Raw genomic sequence first — 18,172 nt, 5'->3', positions numbered from 1 at the left:
ACTGTGTCCAGTTTGGAGGTGTTCGTGACAACAATTACAGCTGACTATGATGAATAGGGCCTATAACAGCTAACAGCCATACAATGATCAAGCCCCTTTGCAAAGGGTCCACAGGACAGACCAGGTTCTGATTGTTTTCAGGAGAGTGGGACCTGTGATGCTGGGTGGTCTCACAGGATCTGGTGTTTATCAAGGCTGGATTGGTATGCACATTGCTGGTGATGTTTTTGTTCAGAGCAACCTCTGTCCACATCAGTTAGCTAGGACATTGTGATGAAGCACCATCCTTTCACCTCTATTTGATGCCTTCATACAGAAGAAGACAGGCCTCTTCACACTTTGCACACTATGTGAGCTCTGCTGTAAAATGGGCCACTCCTGAGATGACAAAGTCCAATTTGCTGTTTGTTAACATTAGGGTCAAGGGGGCATATCTGCTCTGAGCTTCTCTCCTTCTTATTTAATTAGTTTCAGTTCAGATTTAACTAATTTTAAGAGAAAAAGTAATGCATAAGATTTTAACTTAAAAGTTGCATATTTGGGTGACACACAAATTCTTACCACAAAACAGAACATTATCATATAACCTGTTATCCATTCATTTTTTTCCACTTATCCGTTTCCGGGTTGCGGGAGGATCACACAGAGACCAGCAACCACTCATACCTACGGACAATTGAGAGTCACCAACTAACCCAAGCACGATGTCTTTGGACGGTGGGAGGAAACCCACGCAGGCACAGGGAGAACATGCAAACTCCACACAGAAAGGCCCCACGCCGGGACCCGAACCTGCGACCCTCTTATTGTAGGGCAACAGCGCTAACCGCTGTGCAGATATTCTGGCCCGATGGCTTGTTACTGACCATTACAATTGTAATATCTGCAAGTATTTTATTTTCAGGCCGATAATTGACACTTCCGGTCTTTTCTTTCTTACCGAAACTTGACCAATCAGACCACCGATGCGCGCGCTCCCACGCGAGTGCACGCCTCACTGCGTGCTGTCTGAACCGCAATGGCAGACTTTGATGACAGAGTGGACTACAAAGGAAGCACAAAGAGAATAATAACACGTTGGCTGCCAATAAAACTTGCTTGAGTGTATGTACTACGGCTTCAGGCTACATTTGAACGACTTTGAGCCAGGAACAGAGTGTCTTTAACTGACCTGGATTAGATATTCACACCACCATTCCGTTCATCAAAAACACTAGTTAGCGCTTGTTAATATATTTAAAATGAACAGTGAACACTTAAAAGCCATAAAGACAAGTTGTGATTATCTATAATCAATAGTTTTAAGATACAAATTGTGTAATTTTTTGGATTGTTTTTCGTGTAGCTGAATTATTTGACATTTTAGAAATCCCATCATTTGTTCTTAGTCTGGTCACCAACGCGGAACTCTTTGCTGTGGCCCTTGTTTCCCTACTCAGTCTACAGTGACGGACGCTAGCTCCTCGACATGCGCCATTGAAATCAAACTTACCGCAGGCGGCGGTGGGGGAAACGGTTTCTTTCATTATTTCGTAGGACTAACCAGCAGCGCTGTCTTCTATTTGGCAAAAGTTTGTCTCGTTTATTAAACAATGGAGACGATATTAGAGCAACAGCGTCGCTACCACGAAGAGAAAGAGCGCCTAATGGACGCTAAAACAAAAGAAATGCTACACAAGAAGTCCACGGTAAGATGACTGCTTTACGGTAGCATTAGCACAATTGCTAACCAAGCAACAGAAAACAAGAAATGTCTTGAGACCTAACTAATGTTGTAATTTGGACCTTGTTTCGTTTTCTTTTAGCTGCGAGACCAGATTAACTCCGACCACCGAACACGAGCAATGTTGGATGTAAGAACAGCTTTTGCTTTGTGTCTAACAGTATCTAGCTAATGCTAGCATCAACTCTGATCTGCATAGGTTATCGTTTCTCTGTTAATATAAACAAGCCATTCCTTCAGTGAGAAGACAGTCCCACTGTAACTGATCAAAACGCACCTTTAAACGTAAAATCTCACACTATGCTGGCAATGACCTCACTGAAAGCGTTACAGGTAGTGTAGTTTGAACCTGAGTGGCATAACTGGCACGCAGCTGACCCACCATTCAGCTATGTTCAAACGTATTGGTCCACTGAATTTAGTTCACATTAACAACCGGCTAAAAACAATTATTTTTGTTGGTGATTTTTAGTTCAGGGTATAAATTTGTTTTTTGCAAATGATCAGTGTACTGCTTTTAAATGATGGTTGAAGAGAAGGTGCTCAGAAGACTTTGATGAAACATCTATAATGGGGATTAAAGCAGGTCCTATTACAGTTAGTCATATGATATGTGTAGTTTCGCATGAGCACAATGATGGCCTGACAGTATTCTTATCATTGACAGAGGTATATGGAAGTGAGTGCAAATCTCAGAGATTCCTATGATGACAAAGATGGGTAAGTATGTGATTCGGCTGTTTCAGCTGAAAATGTTCTACTCGCTTTCACTTCAGATTTGTGGTAAAGGACCCTTTCCAAATTGCAGATGTTATTTTGAGTTATTAAAATACCCTGCCTGTTATTATTGTGGATTGTTTTAATTTAAATAGTCACATAACCTGTTGGACTGTTCCTTGTGGACAGAATGAGGAAAGACGAACTTGCCGCCATCTCAGGGCCAAATGAGTTTGCAGAGTTCTACAACAGATTGAAACAGATAAAGGAATTTCATAGAAAGCATCCAAATGAGGTAAATAACCTGTCAGTTTTCAAATGATATATTTTACAATCCCTTTTGAAGAAGAATATTAACAATGCCTTTTGTATTTCTTATAGATTTCCATTCCAATGTCTGCAGAGTTTGAAGAGCTGATGAAAGCCAGAGACAATCCCAGCGAGGAGGCTCAGAGTAAGTTAAGTTTAAATTGAATTCAATTTAGTAGCTTCTCTCACAGAGTATCACTAACCTAGCAAATCTATCTGCTGCATGTTGTGGATAATGACAGAGAAAAAGTTTGTGATGTTGTAAATAAATTAATACAGTAATACATAAAAATTATAATGAAATTAATTAATATTTGTCTTAATTCGTAAAAATTGCACCAAGGTCTAAACAGTTTGGGTAGTACTGTAGAACTCTAGCATAATGTTGTCGTCTGGATGAACAAAAACTGAAACTGTTGGAAACAACAATAATTGGATTGGGTCTTATCAGACTACCAGTGGTGAAGAAAACATGGAACTCGAATCTCTAACTGTAACTAAATTACTTGCTGTGAGAAACTCTGTTACACAAACTGTAGATGATAATGATATAATTTCATCGCATGAAATTATGTGGGGCCAAGCAGAGTTCACAAAATGTATTGGTCAATATTTTTCCCAGAATTAAAATTCTGTAACCAAAATATAAATAGAAAATCTAAAACCATAACATGTAATATTTTCTATAGTCTGTAGTGTTACATTTTACTTTTTTTTTTTTTTAATATAGGGAATTGAAGTCCAGTGATTTCAATATAGCACTTGGATGTATATATATTTTTTATTATATTGACACAATTCTTATCTTGTTTTAGTCAAAAGTAATAATGTTCATACCAAAAAGGAAAATCACCATGAAAAGCCCATTTCAATGATATTTACATTAAAAATACAAGCTGACTATAAAAAAGAAAAAAGTGTTCTCCTGTTCAAGCTACATGCTTAGCAAACTGGGTGTGTGAGGTAAGTTGTAATAGATACTATAATGAAATATGTGTGGGTTCACAGACTTGGTGGAGTTCACTGATGAGGAAGGCTATGGCCGTTACCTTGATCTCCATGACTGCTACCTGAAGTATATCAACCTGAAAGGAGCTGAGGTCAGGCTCACTCTGCTCTGTAGAATTCATTCTTCACCTTCTGACTTAACCTTGATGTCCTCAACAAATCTCCACCTGATCTCTTCCTCCAGAAACCTGAGTACATCACTTACTTGTCCTCATTTGACCAGTTGTTCGACATCCCCAAGGACAGGAAAAATGCTGAGTACAAGAGGTAAGCACATGATATGTGAAATAAAAAAGTATCCGCCAGTCAGTGTGTTAAAATGTTGGTGCACTCCCCTGGGTAGGGGGCAAGCAACAACCCAAGGGAATTTCAAGCATCTTAGGGTTTGGTTCAACAAAACAGCAGGAGATTGACAAACCCTCTGGCTGGCATTAGCAGTAATATGGACTAGTTGGGGAGAAGATGCTCTCGACTTGCCAGTCAGTGTTTGTTCCAACCCCCAGCTATGGTCATGATCTTGAGGACAGGAGTGAAAGAAGGAGATGGTAGTTATAAGTGGCTATAATAGGTTTTCTCGTCAAAGTGAAGAACTTGAACATCTGGAGAATATTCACACTAAAAGGAGTCAGTTTAGGTGGTTTGAACATCTGGTAAGGTTGCCTTTCAGGTGCTTTACTCTGACGCTTTCTGCACATGTCCACCTGTGCAGAGACCTTTGGGTAGAGTCACAGCTCACCGGAGGGACTACCTATCCTATTTACCCCAGGGGCATTGTTGTATCCCCTAGGAGGAGCTGGAAAGCTTTGCTAGACAGAGGGAGGTCTGGACTTTGCTGCTTTGCCTCTTGGCAAAGTGAGCTGCAATGAATTAGCTTAAGAAGATGAAAGGGTTTAATATATAGCTCCTGTTCAGTAGGAAATGGATTAGGTGTGGATTTGTGTAACACCAACATGTGTGTGTGTGCATCTGCGTGCAGGTATTTGGAGATGCTGCTGGAGTACCTGCAGGACTACACAGACCGAGTCAAACCTCTGCTGGACCAGAACGAGCTCTATGGCAAAGTGCTGACAGAGTTTGAGAAAAAGTGGGAAAACGGGACTTTTCCAGGGTGGCCTGTAAGTTCTCCTCATGCTGTCTATACATGTCATCTCCCCTTTATTGTGATCATTCAGCCTCCTTGACCTAATGCTTGTGTCTTAATCTGGGTGTTTGGACACAGAAAGAGACGAGCAGTGCTCTAACGCATGCTGGAGCTCACCTGGACCTATCTGCCTTTTCTTCCTGGGAGGTAAAAAAAACAAAAGAAAACAAATTCATGTGTTGATTGAAGGTTTATCTTCGAATATTAACAGTAACTTATTCACACTTCTGCTTATGCTTTACAGGAGTTGGCCTCACTGGGTCTGGACAGACTGAAGTCTGCTCTCATGGCATTGGGACTGAAGTGTGGAGGGTGGGCTTGCTTTTAAAGCAGGAATGAGAGTCCTGTGTCTTCCTTCCTCAGTGTTTAACTTTCCAGTGGATCAGGGGAAAAGAGGCAACTAACTAACAAGCTAGCTCCGTTTGGCCTCTTTATGACTTTTTCTCTCAGTAGCATAACCTTGATCCTGATCTATTGTCCTGGAAGAAGCTCTTCTCCTCCCATTTTACCTAAAATGGCTTCCTGTACAGACACGATCAGTTCATGTTTTTTGCTTATTAACTTGCCTCTGTTATCCCTTACAGTAACAGTTGATGCACTGGTCCATATACGTCTGCACATGACACTGTTTTATCTTTCTTGAATGATGAAAGCAATGAAGGAAGGTTTTCCTTGCCACTGTGGCCAAGTGCTTGCTCATCGGGGGATCTGTTGGGTCTCTTTAAATAATTTTATAAAGAGTTTGGTCTAGACCTGCTCTATATGTAAAGTGCCTTGATGTAACTTTGTTATGATTTGGTGCTATACGAATAGATTTGATTTGATCTTAAAAGCAGATGTTAACCTGCCATATATTATGGCTGTATATACATACATACCCCTATAAGGAATAGGGGTATGTATGACCTTTTTTGCAGTCAGCTGCACGCATTGAGGGATTACTGTTTGAAAGTCCCTCGGGCTGTTAGCAAATTATAACATAGCTATCACTTTGCATCATTGTCATCATGTTGTATAGAGAACATGCTAACTACTAACTTGTGTAGTCTAACTTGGCTGATGTATGTGTAGGACTTTGGAGGAGAGAGCGCAAAGACTCTTCAGCACTAAAGGAAAATCCCTGGAATCACTGGATCCTTCACTGTTTGCCAAGAATCCCAAAGCCAAAGGCCCTAAAAAGTAAGTGGCTGTAAAAACTGACACTAACTCACTACGCGTTATAAAACTCATAACTATTTTCATTCATTACTTTGATCCAGAGACACAGAACGTAACAAGGAAATCGGCTTCCTGGAAGCTCAAGTGTATGAATATGTTGAGATCCTGGGGGTGAGTCAAGCATCTCCAGGTGGACTTTATTCAAAAAACAGGTCAGAGACAACATGGTGAGGATGGTGTCACCAAAGCTGACACTCTTTGTCGGTGGTTCCAGGAGCAGAGGCAGCTGACACATGAGAACGTGCAGAGGAAGCAGGCCAGGACTGGAGAGGAGCGTGAGGAAGAGGAGGAAGAGCAGCTCAGCGAGAGTGAGAGTGAAGATGAAGACAATGAAATCATCTACAACCCCAAGAACCTGCCACTAGGCTGGGACGGCAAGGTAAAGACAAAATGTTTAAAATGTTGTGTACAAATTAACACGTATCCAAAATAAAAATGATAAAACCCCGAAAGTGACTGATGTTATATTGGAGAGATTTGGCTTTAGTTTGTTTCAAAGTATAGGCATTCCAGCTCAATGTCACAGTGTAGTTGATAGGATCAAATGAAATGCGGCAGTTGCTCCAAGGGGGCCCTTTACAGCTTTTAGAAACAAGAGGTAGGATGACCCATCTTAAGAGAACAGGAACCTAATAATGTCCCAATAATGTCATAGAGATAAAGATAGAAGATAAAATGAGATAGTCTTTCATTTGTGTGACAGTGGGAAAAGTGGATATGAAAATAATTTGTGATAATAAAATAATATGTACAGTTGGTGTGTTCTTGCATGTGATGAGGTGTCAATGCTCTTCAGTATAATGTAATTGAGAGGCTGCACATTCATCACAGAAAAGCTGCTTGAAAAACCAGGACACAGAATTTGAAAGACACGGACATTTATCATGTGCTTGACTCCAGATCTGTCTGAATCCAGTTTCAGTCCTCTTGCTGTATCACTTTACATAGATCTTTACATAAATGTCTTTAAAACCAAATCCTCTTGTGGGTTGGAATGTTTTAACCGTATATTTAAACAGACTCTGTAAACACCTTGATCCTGCTTTGCTGTGCTGATACATTCTGATCAGTTTTTAACTCACTTGTTTAATTCCCACCAGCCAATCCCATACTGGCTCTATAAACTTCATGGACTGAACATCAACTACAACTGCGAGATCTGTGGAAACTACACCTACCGAGGACCCAAGGCCTTCCAGAGACACTTTGCGGTATGATGTTTTTATCATAGGCTCAATCGGTCAGGCTTTCCATATAGACATGAGGGATGAGGAGTGACAAGCAGTCTGCCTGCCATGGGCAGTTTCTCTTATGTGCTAACGTTGATGTCCTTTTGATATTCTCCACAGCTCTAGGAAATGAGGAGATAGGTTTAAGAACACACATCAGGAAAAAAATCAGGATACACACAGTATACAAACAATGGAAACATTAACGGCAGCAGAAACTTCCATAGAATAATTGGCCAATGGCAAAAAAAAATCCTGTTACTTATACACCAGGAGGTGGCCAAGATTTGCAAAACATTAAAAAAACATCAGATGAACTGTGCTCAGGTGCTTAGGGTTGATGGTGCTTTGTTTGGGATCCAAAATCATTCTCAGCTAGTGACTATGAAGAAGAGGTGGAGCCTGGACCAGCTTGAAATGTGTTAATTTATCAGTAGCATCCCTACTGCACCACTATAGTGTGTCACATAAAATTGAGTTGCTTTATACATTTTTAAGTAGTTCTCACAGACTATTTATAAAAGTGGACATAGGCCTGGGTCTGTAAAGTGTAGACAGAGGTAGTCTCAAGCCCAAAACCTAGCTGATTGATGGCAGTTGGTGCTGGTGAAGAGCTGCTCACTTAAACCATGTGATTAGATCAGGATCAGATTTTATGAAACGGCTTAAGCAATATAAGCAGGTGCTTCATGTTGAAGTCTGGCACGTAATTTTTGTTTTGCTGTGTTAAGGAATGGAGGCACGCTCACGGAATGCGCTGTCTTGGAATCCCCAATACGGCCCACTTCGCCAACGTGACTCAGATCGAAGACGCTGTCTCTTGTAAGTTTGTCCGATCCCATATATCTTGTTTTGAAAGACTTGGAGCTTGTTTTAATGACTTGTTTTTCGTTTTAGTGTGGGCTAAGCTGAAGTCCCAGAAGGCCTTAGAGCGGTGGCAGCCTGACACAGAGGTGAGTCCACTTTATTGGAATCAGCTGGAAAAATTAAACTTCTCAACGACAAAGAGCACGGTTTACTCCAGGGCTTGTGTATGTTTTTTTAGGAAGAGTACGAGGACTCAAGTGGGAACGTGGTCAACAAGAAGACGTATGAGGATCTGAAGAGACAAGGCTTGTTGTAAAGATGCAAAGAGAATGGAAAGGTGTAACTTCAGAGTCCTGCTCTTTTTTTTTTTATCTTAATTTGTTAGTAGAGATGTTTTACTCGATGTTCCATTCTCCATTCCTCCCTTTGATAACTTTGTAATGTGGTGAACATTGACTCATAATAAACGCAGTACCTTTGACTGCTTGCTTTTCTCTTGAATATGGGCTTATTATCAGACTGTTCTTCAGCATTTCTGCACAAATTGGAGTAAGTCTGATTTATCTGTGCCACTCACATTCTAGTTCAGAGCTGATTTTACTGTGGCATTAACTGCTTCAGGAATACATTAAAATGTATCGAGTCATATTTGCAATAAATGTGTATTATTGTCTTATGCACAAAATTTATTCAGAAAGCGACTTGACCCCTTCAATGTTTTACAACTGTATGCTAAAGTAGATTTTTTCCTTATTAATAAAAATTTAATTACCACATTTTAATTTGATGCACTGTGCCCAATAATGCACCATTAGGTTTACATATGCTCATGTGTGTATTATCTGGTGTGGTCTGAAGTTGATGTGCTGTGAAAATTATCTGGTGTGACGACAAGAGCTTAACTGTGATGTTCAGCTGACAGAGAGCATCTCCAACATTGCAGTGTGGGATGATCCTGCTCTGCAGAGGTCATGACCTACCAGAAGTGGTTCAGGGAAGGAGGAACATGTGAACCAAGGACTGAACATTTTGTCTTGATGACCAGAATCAGAAGCTTTATGATTTCAGGTTTTTCTTCCATTCTTGTTTGTACATTATGATCTCAGTAACACCATGAAGTAACTTAGTTCAAACATTCATCCGAAATCAGTGGTGAGATTAGACTTTGGTGGGCTGGAGGCCAAAACCCATAGTACAAGGTTCATGTGGCCTCACAATTCATGGTTTTGGTTATAAACACCAAATGGTTTGAAGAGTTTTCATCAAATTTCCACCATAACTCACAAATTCATACACTAATCATGGCAAAACTCTTAATTTAAATGTTTGTGCGAGTAAAACTAAGTACTTACTTTGTATATCCAAATTGTCAAGTATCTGTGTCATACTGTTGATCACGATGCACTGCAGCTGTGATAACTGGCTCAGTGCCTGCTCCCACAACAGCTTTGCGGCTGGGGTTAATATTCAATTTGTTTTCTGGTGAAAAAACAGCTAAATGAATTGTATGACCCTTCCTGACTCTGATTTTGCCTGTTTCTGTGGCATAACTAATTGATCACTTCTCATTTGCAAGCATAGACTTCTCACAATGAGGAGACTTTTTCCTGCCTGGTGAGACTCAACAATAACATAGTCAACAATAATGGCTGTAATTTGTTGTAAACAGTCTGCACATGAACAATATTAGATATTTTTGATGTTAGACAGGCACAGATCTGTCATGTCTTACTCTAGCAGAGCATTAAAAAGGGAAATGGAACTCGGGTTACATTCCCTCAAAAGTCAATATATAAATGTCTTCATTCATTCCATGATCATAGAACACTTTCTGTTAAGATAATGATTCTCAACCTTTTTCAGTCATTCCCCCCTTTGGATGAGGAGGAATTTTCAAACCCCACCTCCCCCCACCACCCTAACAAAATGATAATGAAATTCACGATGCTTAAATGTTCTAATTAAAAAACATCAAGTAACATTACTAACTTTTGTGAATCTTGTTATAAATATACTCATTGTGACTTTTGCGACTCAATAGCCCACACTAACCTGCAGCCCTTCCGTGTGACATTTTTCTCCAAGTGTCCTATTGAATTTTCTTTTCCTTTAGACACATGTAGGCTATTAATGATTACAGAGATGGCTGGTGGAGACATCAGAGAGGAGGGCAGGACTGCCTTCCTGCATCACAGCATCTTCTAGCTTGAGGTTGGTAAGTGTTGACCAAAGGACGAGGACGTCTGGGCCGCTACAGCAGAGAAATCCGCCCCAACGTGCACAGGGCACACAAACAATCAGCAACAGGGTTGGACTTCCTGGCTACATGCTGAATATCCATCGTGAACTCAGGGGTGGCACTGTCACCTTGTCCAGTCACCTTGGATATGGTGAAAGTCGGTGGTTTATGATCCCCATAAACTGTGAAGGAGCAACCCTCCAGCAAGAAGCAGAAATTACAGGTTGCCAGGTACAGTGCCAGCAATTCCTGGTCAAAAATGCTGTGCTTGTGCTCACTATTGTGCAGTTTGTGGCTAAGAAAAACAAGTGTTCAACCAATGCACCCACAGCTACATCAGACGCATTGGTTGTTAAAGCTAGGTGCACTTAGCTCCGTGAAAGGCCTGGATTCATTCATGAGTCCAGTCGACAGGCCTTCTTCAGCTGCAAGGCTTCGTAAAGTGGCTGTAGGAGGTGGGCAGTGCAAGGGAGGAAGGGGTTATAAAAATTTAACATGCCCAAGAATTCCTGCAATGCCTTAACAGAAACTGAGCGGGGAAATTCCGCCACCAGTTGCACTGTAGAAGGTAGACCGCATCTTGATGCAAAATGCAGTGACCCAAGAAGTCAATCACCGGCAGTCCAAACTGACACTTGTCCAGGTTGACTATCAGACAGTGCAAACCTGTTTCAGGTGCGCCAGGTGCTCCTCAGCTGACGGACTGGCCACTAATACGTCATTGAGATAATCAAACATGAAAGCAAGGTCATGCAACACCATGTCCATCAGCCTCTGAAAGGTTTGTGCTTCCTACTTTAAGCCAAAAGGCATGCGCATGAACTCAAAAACCCCAAATGGGGTGAACACTGCGGTCTTGGGCACGTTCTCTGCGCACACAGGAACCTGATGATAGCTGTACACCAGGTCCACCTTAGTGGAAATAGTGGTATCTGCGAGGTAAATGGAAAAGTCCTGGATGTGTGGTATGGGACAGCAGTCATTTGCAGTGACGCTGTTCAGGTGGCAAGAGTCACCACAACCCATCTGCCTTGGGAACCATGTGAAGGCCATGTGAAGACCCACGGGCTGTTGGAATGCGTCACTATACCCAGACACTCCATGGTGGCGAACTCCTCCTTAGATGTAGTAATTTGAAAACTGGCCGTCCCAGAGTGGGAATGAAATGTTCTACACCATGTCTAATAACCGCGGTGGAAAAGGCAGGCATAGTCAGTAAAAATCTGTCAACAAGCATACCATTAGCACACAGAAAATCTGTAATAGGAATTACAGATTGACTTACATTACCTCTGACATTACAGAGTCCACCAGAAGACGTCTTGCTGATATTGATTTCTTAATGAAGAGCAGCGCACTATGTCCACTAGTCTCTCCACAGTTGCTACTGAGCACTGGCCCAGAGTTTGCCAGTGCCTCAACCGTGTATGGAGGGATGCAGCATCTCATCTTACTGCCGAACCACTGATGGAAGAAACAGAGGCTCTCTCCTGCGCCATCTCCGGACAGTCACTCCAGCCACCACGGCTGTGTTCGCATGAACCATCATCAGCTGCAAAGACTCCGATGCCACACACATATGGGTGGCCAGATGTGGCCACTGAAAATCATGGGGTGGCACAGCAAAACCAAAAGCCATAGTGAAATTCAGGATAAATATAACATATAACATTAGTGCCAGAATTTATCATGTCAAAAAGAAAGTTAAATAGCATATATCATGAGCTAATGTTTGCTAAGTAACAGAATTTATCATGTTAAAAAGAAAATAGTATGTGGCTCCAGCTAACGTTAGCTAAGTAATTAGATTTATCATGTCAAAGAGCTCGTTAAATAGCAAATAGCTCCAGCTAATGTTAGCACAGTAATAAAATTTGGCACTTAAAAACAGACATTAAAGTTTACTGAATCTACACACTTTCCACTCATTTAGAAGTTTAGACTTGCTCACTCACTGATAGTTCTCTTTCTTCACTCCCGACCCGCAACTGGCGTTTCTTGATTGATGATATTAACGTTACTGTACTGAGCTGCTGCTTTCTGTAAACCTCTTGCTATCTGTGACTGCAGGTAAGAGCACTTTGCTGACTGCATTTTTTGAATGCCACTGACTAGTAGCCAGCAGAACCCGATCTGCCTCCTCAGCCCAACCTCGGCGGTCTCCAGCAGCCAGACACGAGGAGTAAGCCAAAGCCACATGCAGAGGAGACGCAAGCTGGCAAAGGAAAGCGTGCAGTCAAAGGAACCCACCTTCGTCCAAGCCTAGCAGCGATGGTATATTGTCCATGAGATCTGGATAGTATCTGGAGTCATCCATGGTGATTCCACGCAGGTAGAACAGCACCTCAAAGCAAGGCAAGGCAAGGCAAGTTTATTTATAGAGCACAATTTGTACCCAGGTGTTTTACAGCATGGATTAGTCTCTACAAATCTGTTTAGACACGATTCCTTTGATTCTGGCAATGTTTTTTAGATGACAAAAAGCTGCTGATGTTATTGATTTAATGTGGCTGTTAAAGTTCAGGTATAAAATTGCCCCTAGATATCTAACCTGATTGTTAGGATTTAGAGAGAGAGTCTTGAGGTGACTGATAACTCTTTTTCTTTGTTTCTTGTGGGCCACAGACAATTACTTCAGTTTTGTCTGAGTTTAACTGGAGAAAATTGTTTTGTATCCACACACTGATCTGTTCGATGAGTGCAGTGTATCTATAGGCCCATGTTCACCTAGATCTGAGTGTCATCTGCACAGTTGTGGTAGGACACATTATGACTGCATGTTAGCTGGCCTAATGGAAGCATGTAAACAAAAGGTGTCTCAGAATTGACCCCTGGGGAACCCCACATGTCATAGCCATTTGGTCTGAGACACAGTAGCCAATTTCAACAAAGTACTTCCTGTCCTTGAGATGGGACTTAAACCAGTTTAGAGCAGTACCAGAGATTCCCACCCAGTTTTCTAACCTCTGTAGTAATGGTCAACTATGTCAAAGGCAGCACTCAGGTCGAGCAGAACTAAGACTGAGATTTTGCCTGCGTCTGTGTTCAGGCGGATATCATTAGTCACCTCGAGCAGACCCGACTCAGTGCTATGGTGGGGCCTAAAGCCTGATTGGAAAGTATCAAAAACACTATTGGACAGGAGAAAGTCAGTAAATTGTTGGTGTTTTCCAGGACTTTGCCTAAGAATGGTAGGTTTGATATGGCCGATAGTTGCTCAGTTCTGTGGCATCAAGACTGCTCTTCTTTAGAAGAGGCTTGATGACAGCTATTTTTAAGGCCTTTGGAAATGTTCCAGTCTTAAATGAGATGTTGACTAGTTGGGCAAGTTTTGGCAACAGACTACTCATCAAAGACTTTAGAAATCTATCAGGGTAGCACCTTGATGGACTGCAGATGATCTCTGTTTTGTCAGTGACAGGTGTGAAATGTGTCAGTTCTAAGTGTATGTAGTGTGTAGGGTAGCTTTTTGTGTTGGAGAAGTTATTGCCTTTTTAATTCCTTTAACTTTGTCGTTAAAGAATATTGCAAACTCACACTTATATGTAGATATTAGGTCTAAGGGCAGTGAAACTGGAGGGTTTGTTTGTCAGTGGCAAACAGGGCATGAGAGTTGTTACTGCAGTTTGTGATGATTTTTGAAAAATAACTCTCCTTCGTTCTACGTAAGGTCTGGTTGAACACCCATTGCTTTTCTTTATAAATCTCGTAATGAATCTGAAGCTTTGACTTGTGTCATTTCCATCTGGCTCTCCAGCATTCCTTTTTCTGTGCCCTGATCGAGTCTTCTTTACTCCATGGCTCCTTTTGCCTACTTTCAACCATTCTAACCTTGACAGGAGCAATGACATCCAACACATTTAAAACACTTGCTGTAAAAGAGTTCAACAGATCAGCATTAAAATGTGGGGTATTTTCAAACCTATCATTTCCATAAACTGTGTCCCTGTGCTGTCGTTTATGATACTTCCTTGAACAACTGTAGACCTAGCTATCTGTTTGGGTATAACAGACAAGTCGAAGAAAACAACAAAAAAAAAAGATCAGATAAACGTCAACGTCAACAACGTTCACATTATAGAGATAGAAACGCACCTCAACATGCTGGAACCACAAAGCCGGGTCACTCTGCCAGAACTCTGGGAGGTTCACAGCCTCTGTGAGAACAGCTGGCTGTGAAAGATGGGGCGACCCGGCTGAACTGGAATAACACTCTTCTTCTGCTCCAAACATGTTCAATTTTGGATCAGCAATGTAGCAGGATGAGGAAAAACACGGGAGATGAAGATGAGTTTGAACTTGATTCCTCAGCTCCAAATCTGAAAGAGGAACGACCTTGGTGTCATCAGTGATGTCCACAGTTAAACCATTGTGATTTTTATATTTTTATATTTCTAGATGAAAAAACAAAATAAATTTGATCAATTAAACATCTTAAATGAGATAGACTACAGTCCCTGAATGGATTCTGGTTCAGTAATCGCTCTGTGTAGTCAGGACCTATAAGAGTGTTGTGGTCATGGAATGGCAAATAGGAATGACTTGTGTGTTATGTGGATTTAAAATTTAAAGTTTTAAGGTTTATCTGAAATCAATGTTCCATGGCCAAACATAACACCCAATGTTATGTTGTAAAATGTATGTTAATGTTGTAAAATGTTAATTTTACTTGAAAATCAATGTTGCATGACCCAACTTAGCACTTAATGTGACAAATGTTTACTCAATGTGGTCATTGTAGTCTTTCATTTGTAGAAAAAATATTTTCTTTGTTTTTCAGGCTGCAATGCTGAAGGGGAAAGTAACTGTAAAAAATGTCCTCAGGTTACCAGAATTTGGGTGTTGCATGGCCAGACTTTGCAACTAATGTTGAATGGGGGAGGCATGGCAGCATAGTGGTTAGTGCTGTTGCCCCACAATAAGGTTGTGGGTTTGATTCCCAGGCCTGGGGCCTTTCTGTGTCCTCCCCATGCCTGCGTGGTTTCCTCCAGGTACTCTGGTTTCCTCCCACCATCCAAAGATGGTGGAGTGAGGAAACCGTCTAAATTGTCCATAGGTCTGTGTGAGTGTTTGTTGGTCTCTGTCTGTTCTGTGTGTTGGCCCTGTGTTGGACTGTTGACATGTCCAGGGTGACCCCGTCCTCACCCAGTGTAATGTCGGATTGACTCCAGCAACCCCAGCGACCCGGAAACGGATAAGCGGCTGAAGATGAATGAATGAATAATAACTTGACAATAGACAATATTAGTAGCTAACGTTGTTAGAAACATTCATTTTACTAGCAACTGTGTAAAGCTCAATGACGTTACTGTTTTAAGATATAATTTTATTGAATTTGGGCATATTCAGGGGTTGCATGCAGCTGTAATTTCTATGTATTCTACCTGAAACTTCCAAGGTTTAGATTATGTAATAGATAATACCAAAGATATAATAGATCAGAGTACACCACGCAGCTCTTGTTTCATGGAGTAATAGCAATCTCTCAGGGTTCAGACAACATAGATCTGAGCAATGTTTTGTTTCCTTTTGTAGAATGAGGCATGTTTTTCCCCATAGTGCAATGAGCCATCATCTCTGCTTTTGACTATTAAGATGCCCTGACGTCTAATGCTGCTCATCCCAGCTTAAAACAGCTTGATGTTCTGGCTGCAAAATGAGTTTCAGTAAATCAGAAGTAATGCCACTAGGCAGTCTGAAACAAATACCTAAAACTCCATATCCCTTTCCTTTTAAATGGTCACCAGAAGGCTTTGTCTATTTGGAAATACGTATACCATATATACGTATGCCATTAGAGAATTAGAGGGCAGATCTCAATTCACCTCTGTCTTTACTCCAATATGCAATAACCCGGATTCCCCTCCTGGAGTGATGGGTCATAACTTTTGGATTTGGGCAAATAAAGGAATATCCACTTTACATTTAGAGTAAACACAAAAACTTGTGCAACAAAAAATGGACTAAACTCAGTGATTAACAACAGATTAACAAACTTTGCCTTGCCTATGTGCCCTACAGACAATATCTAACTAAGCCAGTGAGCAGTGATAGCTAACATGTCTTTGGGGTCATCAGGTGGGAACCTCCTTACACCGGTGTTTCATCTAGTTAGGCTCGCGACACCTCCAGGAGGCTAAACAGTGATCACTGGCGTCCCAGGGTCACCCCCCTAATGCCAGCCATCACCACTCCTCACACAGAGACAACTATCTCAAACAGCACTACTGCCAACTATTCTGACGTCTCACCAACTGCACCAGTGAAAGCGGGGTAAAGTGTTTTTCATCGTCACCTGCCTGGTCTCCGGCTCCTGCATTTGGGTCCTCACCCTACAACGCACTTCACCACTTCACCTGGCGTGACAATACCATCATTGTGACAGACTAACCTTACAACCTGACAAGATGTGCTTTAGAGTTGCAGTACCTGAACACAACGAACATAGCGGGTCTCCATTTACCCAGAGTTTTAGGTTCTGGGGAGTTGGCAATACATCATATGTTGCCCCTATCAAAAATCTAACACTACTTTCCTCCATACTCCACAGCTCTTTCCAACTAATCTTTTTCTTCTCTACACCTTCCCAGTTCAACCACTGTCCCTGCTTAGCCTGAGCCACTGCCCTTGCATTCCTTAATATTCCCTCCTGTCTACAAACCTGCTCCACAACTAGCTTCCTCTTTTCTTTGGGACCTGCTCTACTCCACACCGATTTTCCTGGGCCAAGCCCCAAACCTCCCCGGCCTATCTGCACATTACCCACAATCTCTGTATGCCTAAGATTGTCGTTCGCTTCCTGCACTGCCATTCTTGGATTCCATTTTCTCCCCTTGGTTGGGTTTGGAATCACCTTACTAACTACCACATCTTTACTCCCAGATAACAGGAGCTCTGTCCTAACCTTAGTACAATTAAACTCCTCTGCTAGACTACATACTGGGAGCTGAAGTATGCCTTTGCCACAGTGCTTAAACATCTCGGAAAACCGAGCCACTTCCTAATGTAAGGCCACATCGACCAGGGAAATAATCCAAACTGCAAAAACCGCAGCTTCAACTTTCCTTGAAGTCCTGATTTATCTATTCTCTAGAATAGAAGCTCTAATAATCACCTCAATTGCCATTGTGAATGCTAATGGAGAAATTGTGCACCCTGCCATAATACCTATTTCTACTACGACTCCCGGCACTCTAAAATAGTCAAACGCCTCCAAAATAAGGCTATGTGGCACTGACCCAAATGCATTTGCTCAATCCAAGAATATCACATCCAAGTCTCTTTTCTCACTCTTGGCTGCCTGAATCGGATGCCAAATCATGCTAGTGTGCTTTAAACACCCTGGGAAACCTGGTATTCCTGCCTTCTGAACTGAAGTATCTATTAAGCTATTCCTTTCTAAATAACTAGCTAGTCTCTGTGCAACTAAACTAAAGAAAATCTTCCCCTCTACATTCAGGAGAGAGATCATACGGAACTGATTTAGGTCTGAAGACTCCTTCTCCTTTGGAATAAGAACACCTCCTGAACTCCGCCATGCTCTGGGAATAGACTGTTTGTTCCAAACTGTTCTTAATTGCCTCCACAAGAACTTTAGGATATCAGGTGCGCTTTTATAAACCCAGTAGGGGACTCCATTTGGCCCTGGGGCCAAAGAAGCCTTCGCACACCTCACTACCTTACATAAACTATTGGAAGGTTCTACCATGATGTCCTTTAGCCAATTGAAAAGGAAATATGACATTAGATAACCTAATTTCTTTCATTATCTGCAAGTAAGA

General features: G+C 41.6%; 1 protein-coding gene across 2 annotated transcripts; it reads left to right on the top strand.

Annotated features, from left to right (window-relative positions):
- The first annotated feature begins 1,459 nt into the window (after positions 1-1,459).
- sf3a3 (splicing factor 3a, subunit 3) lies at positions 1,460-8,645 on the top strand. 2 transcript variants are annotated; one of them, XM_029513874.1, is made up of 17 exons: positions 1,460-1,688; positions 1,806-1,853; positions 2,391-2,443; positions 2,630-2,735; positions 2,822-2,894; positions 3,758-3,849; positions 3,942-4,024; positions 4,734-4,872; positions 4,977-5,045; positions 5,143-5,210; positions 5,970-6,077; positions 6,158-6,227; positions 6,331-6,495; positions 7,217-7,327; positions 8,077-8,167; positions 8,243-8,298; positions 8,391-8,645. In XM_029513874.1, the coding sequence occupies exons 1-17, from the start codon at positions 1,593-1,595 to the stop codon at positions 8,466-8,468; spliced, it is 1,506 nt and encodes a 501-aa protein (XP_029369734.1). In that variant the 5' UTR covers positions 1,460-1,592; the 3' UTR covers positions 8,469-8,645. The 2 variants fall into 2 exon arrangements, with proteins under 2 accessions (XP_029369734.1, XP_029369735.1); XM_029513875.1 differs by lacking the exons at positions 2,391-2,443; positions 2,630-2,735.
- Positions 8,646-18,172: the final 9,527 nt, after the last annotated feature.

Source organism: Echeneis naucrates, chromosome 11 (genome assembly GCF_900963305.1).
Source record: "Echeneis naucrates chromosome 11, fEcheNa1.1, whole genome shotgun sequence".
In the NCBI taxonomy this organism is placed as follows: domain Eukaryota; kingdom Metazoa; phylum Chordata; class Actinopteri; order Carangiformes; family Echeneidae; genus Echeneis; species Echeneis naucrates.
Note: the sequence above shows the minus strand (reverse complement) of the source record. Positions and strands in the feature narration are given on the sequence as shown.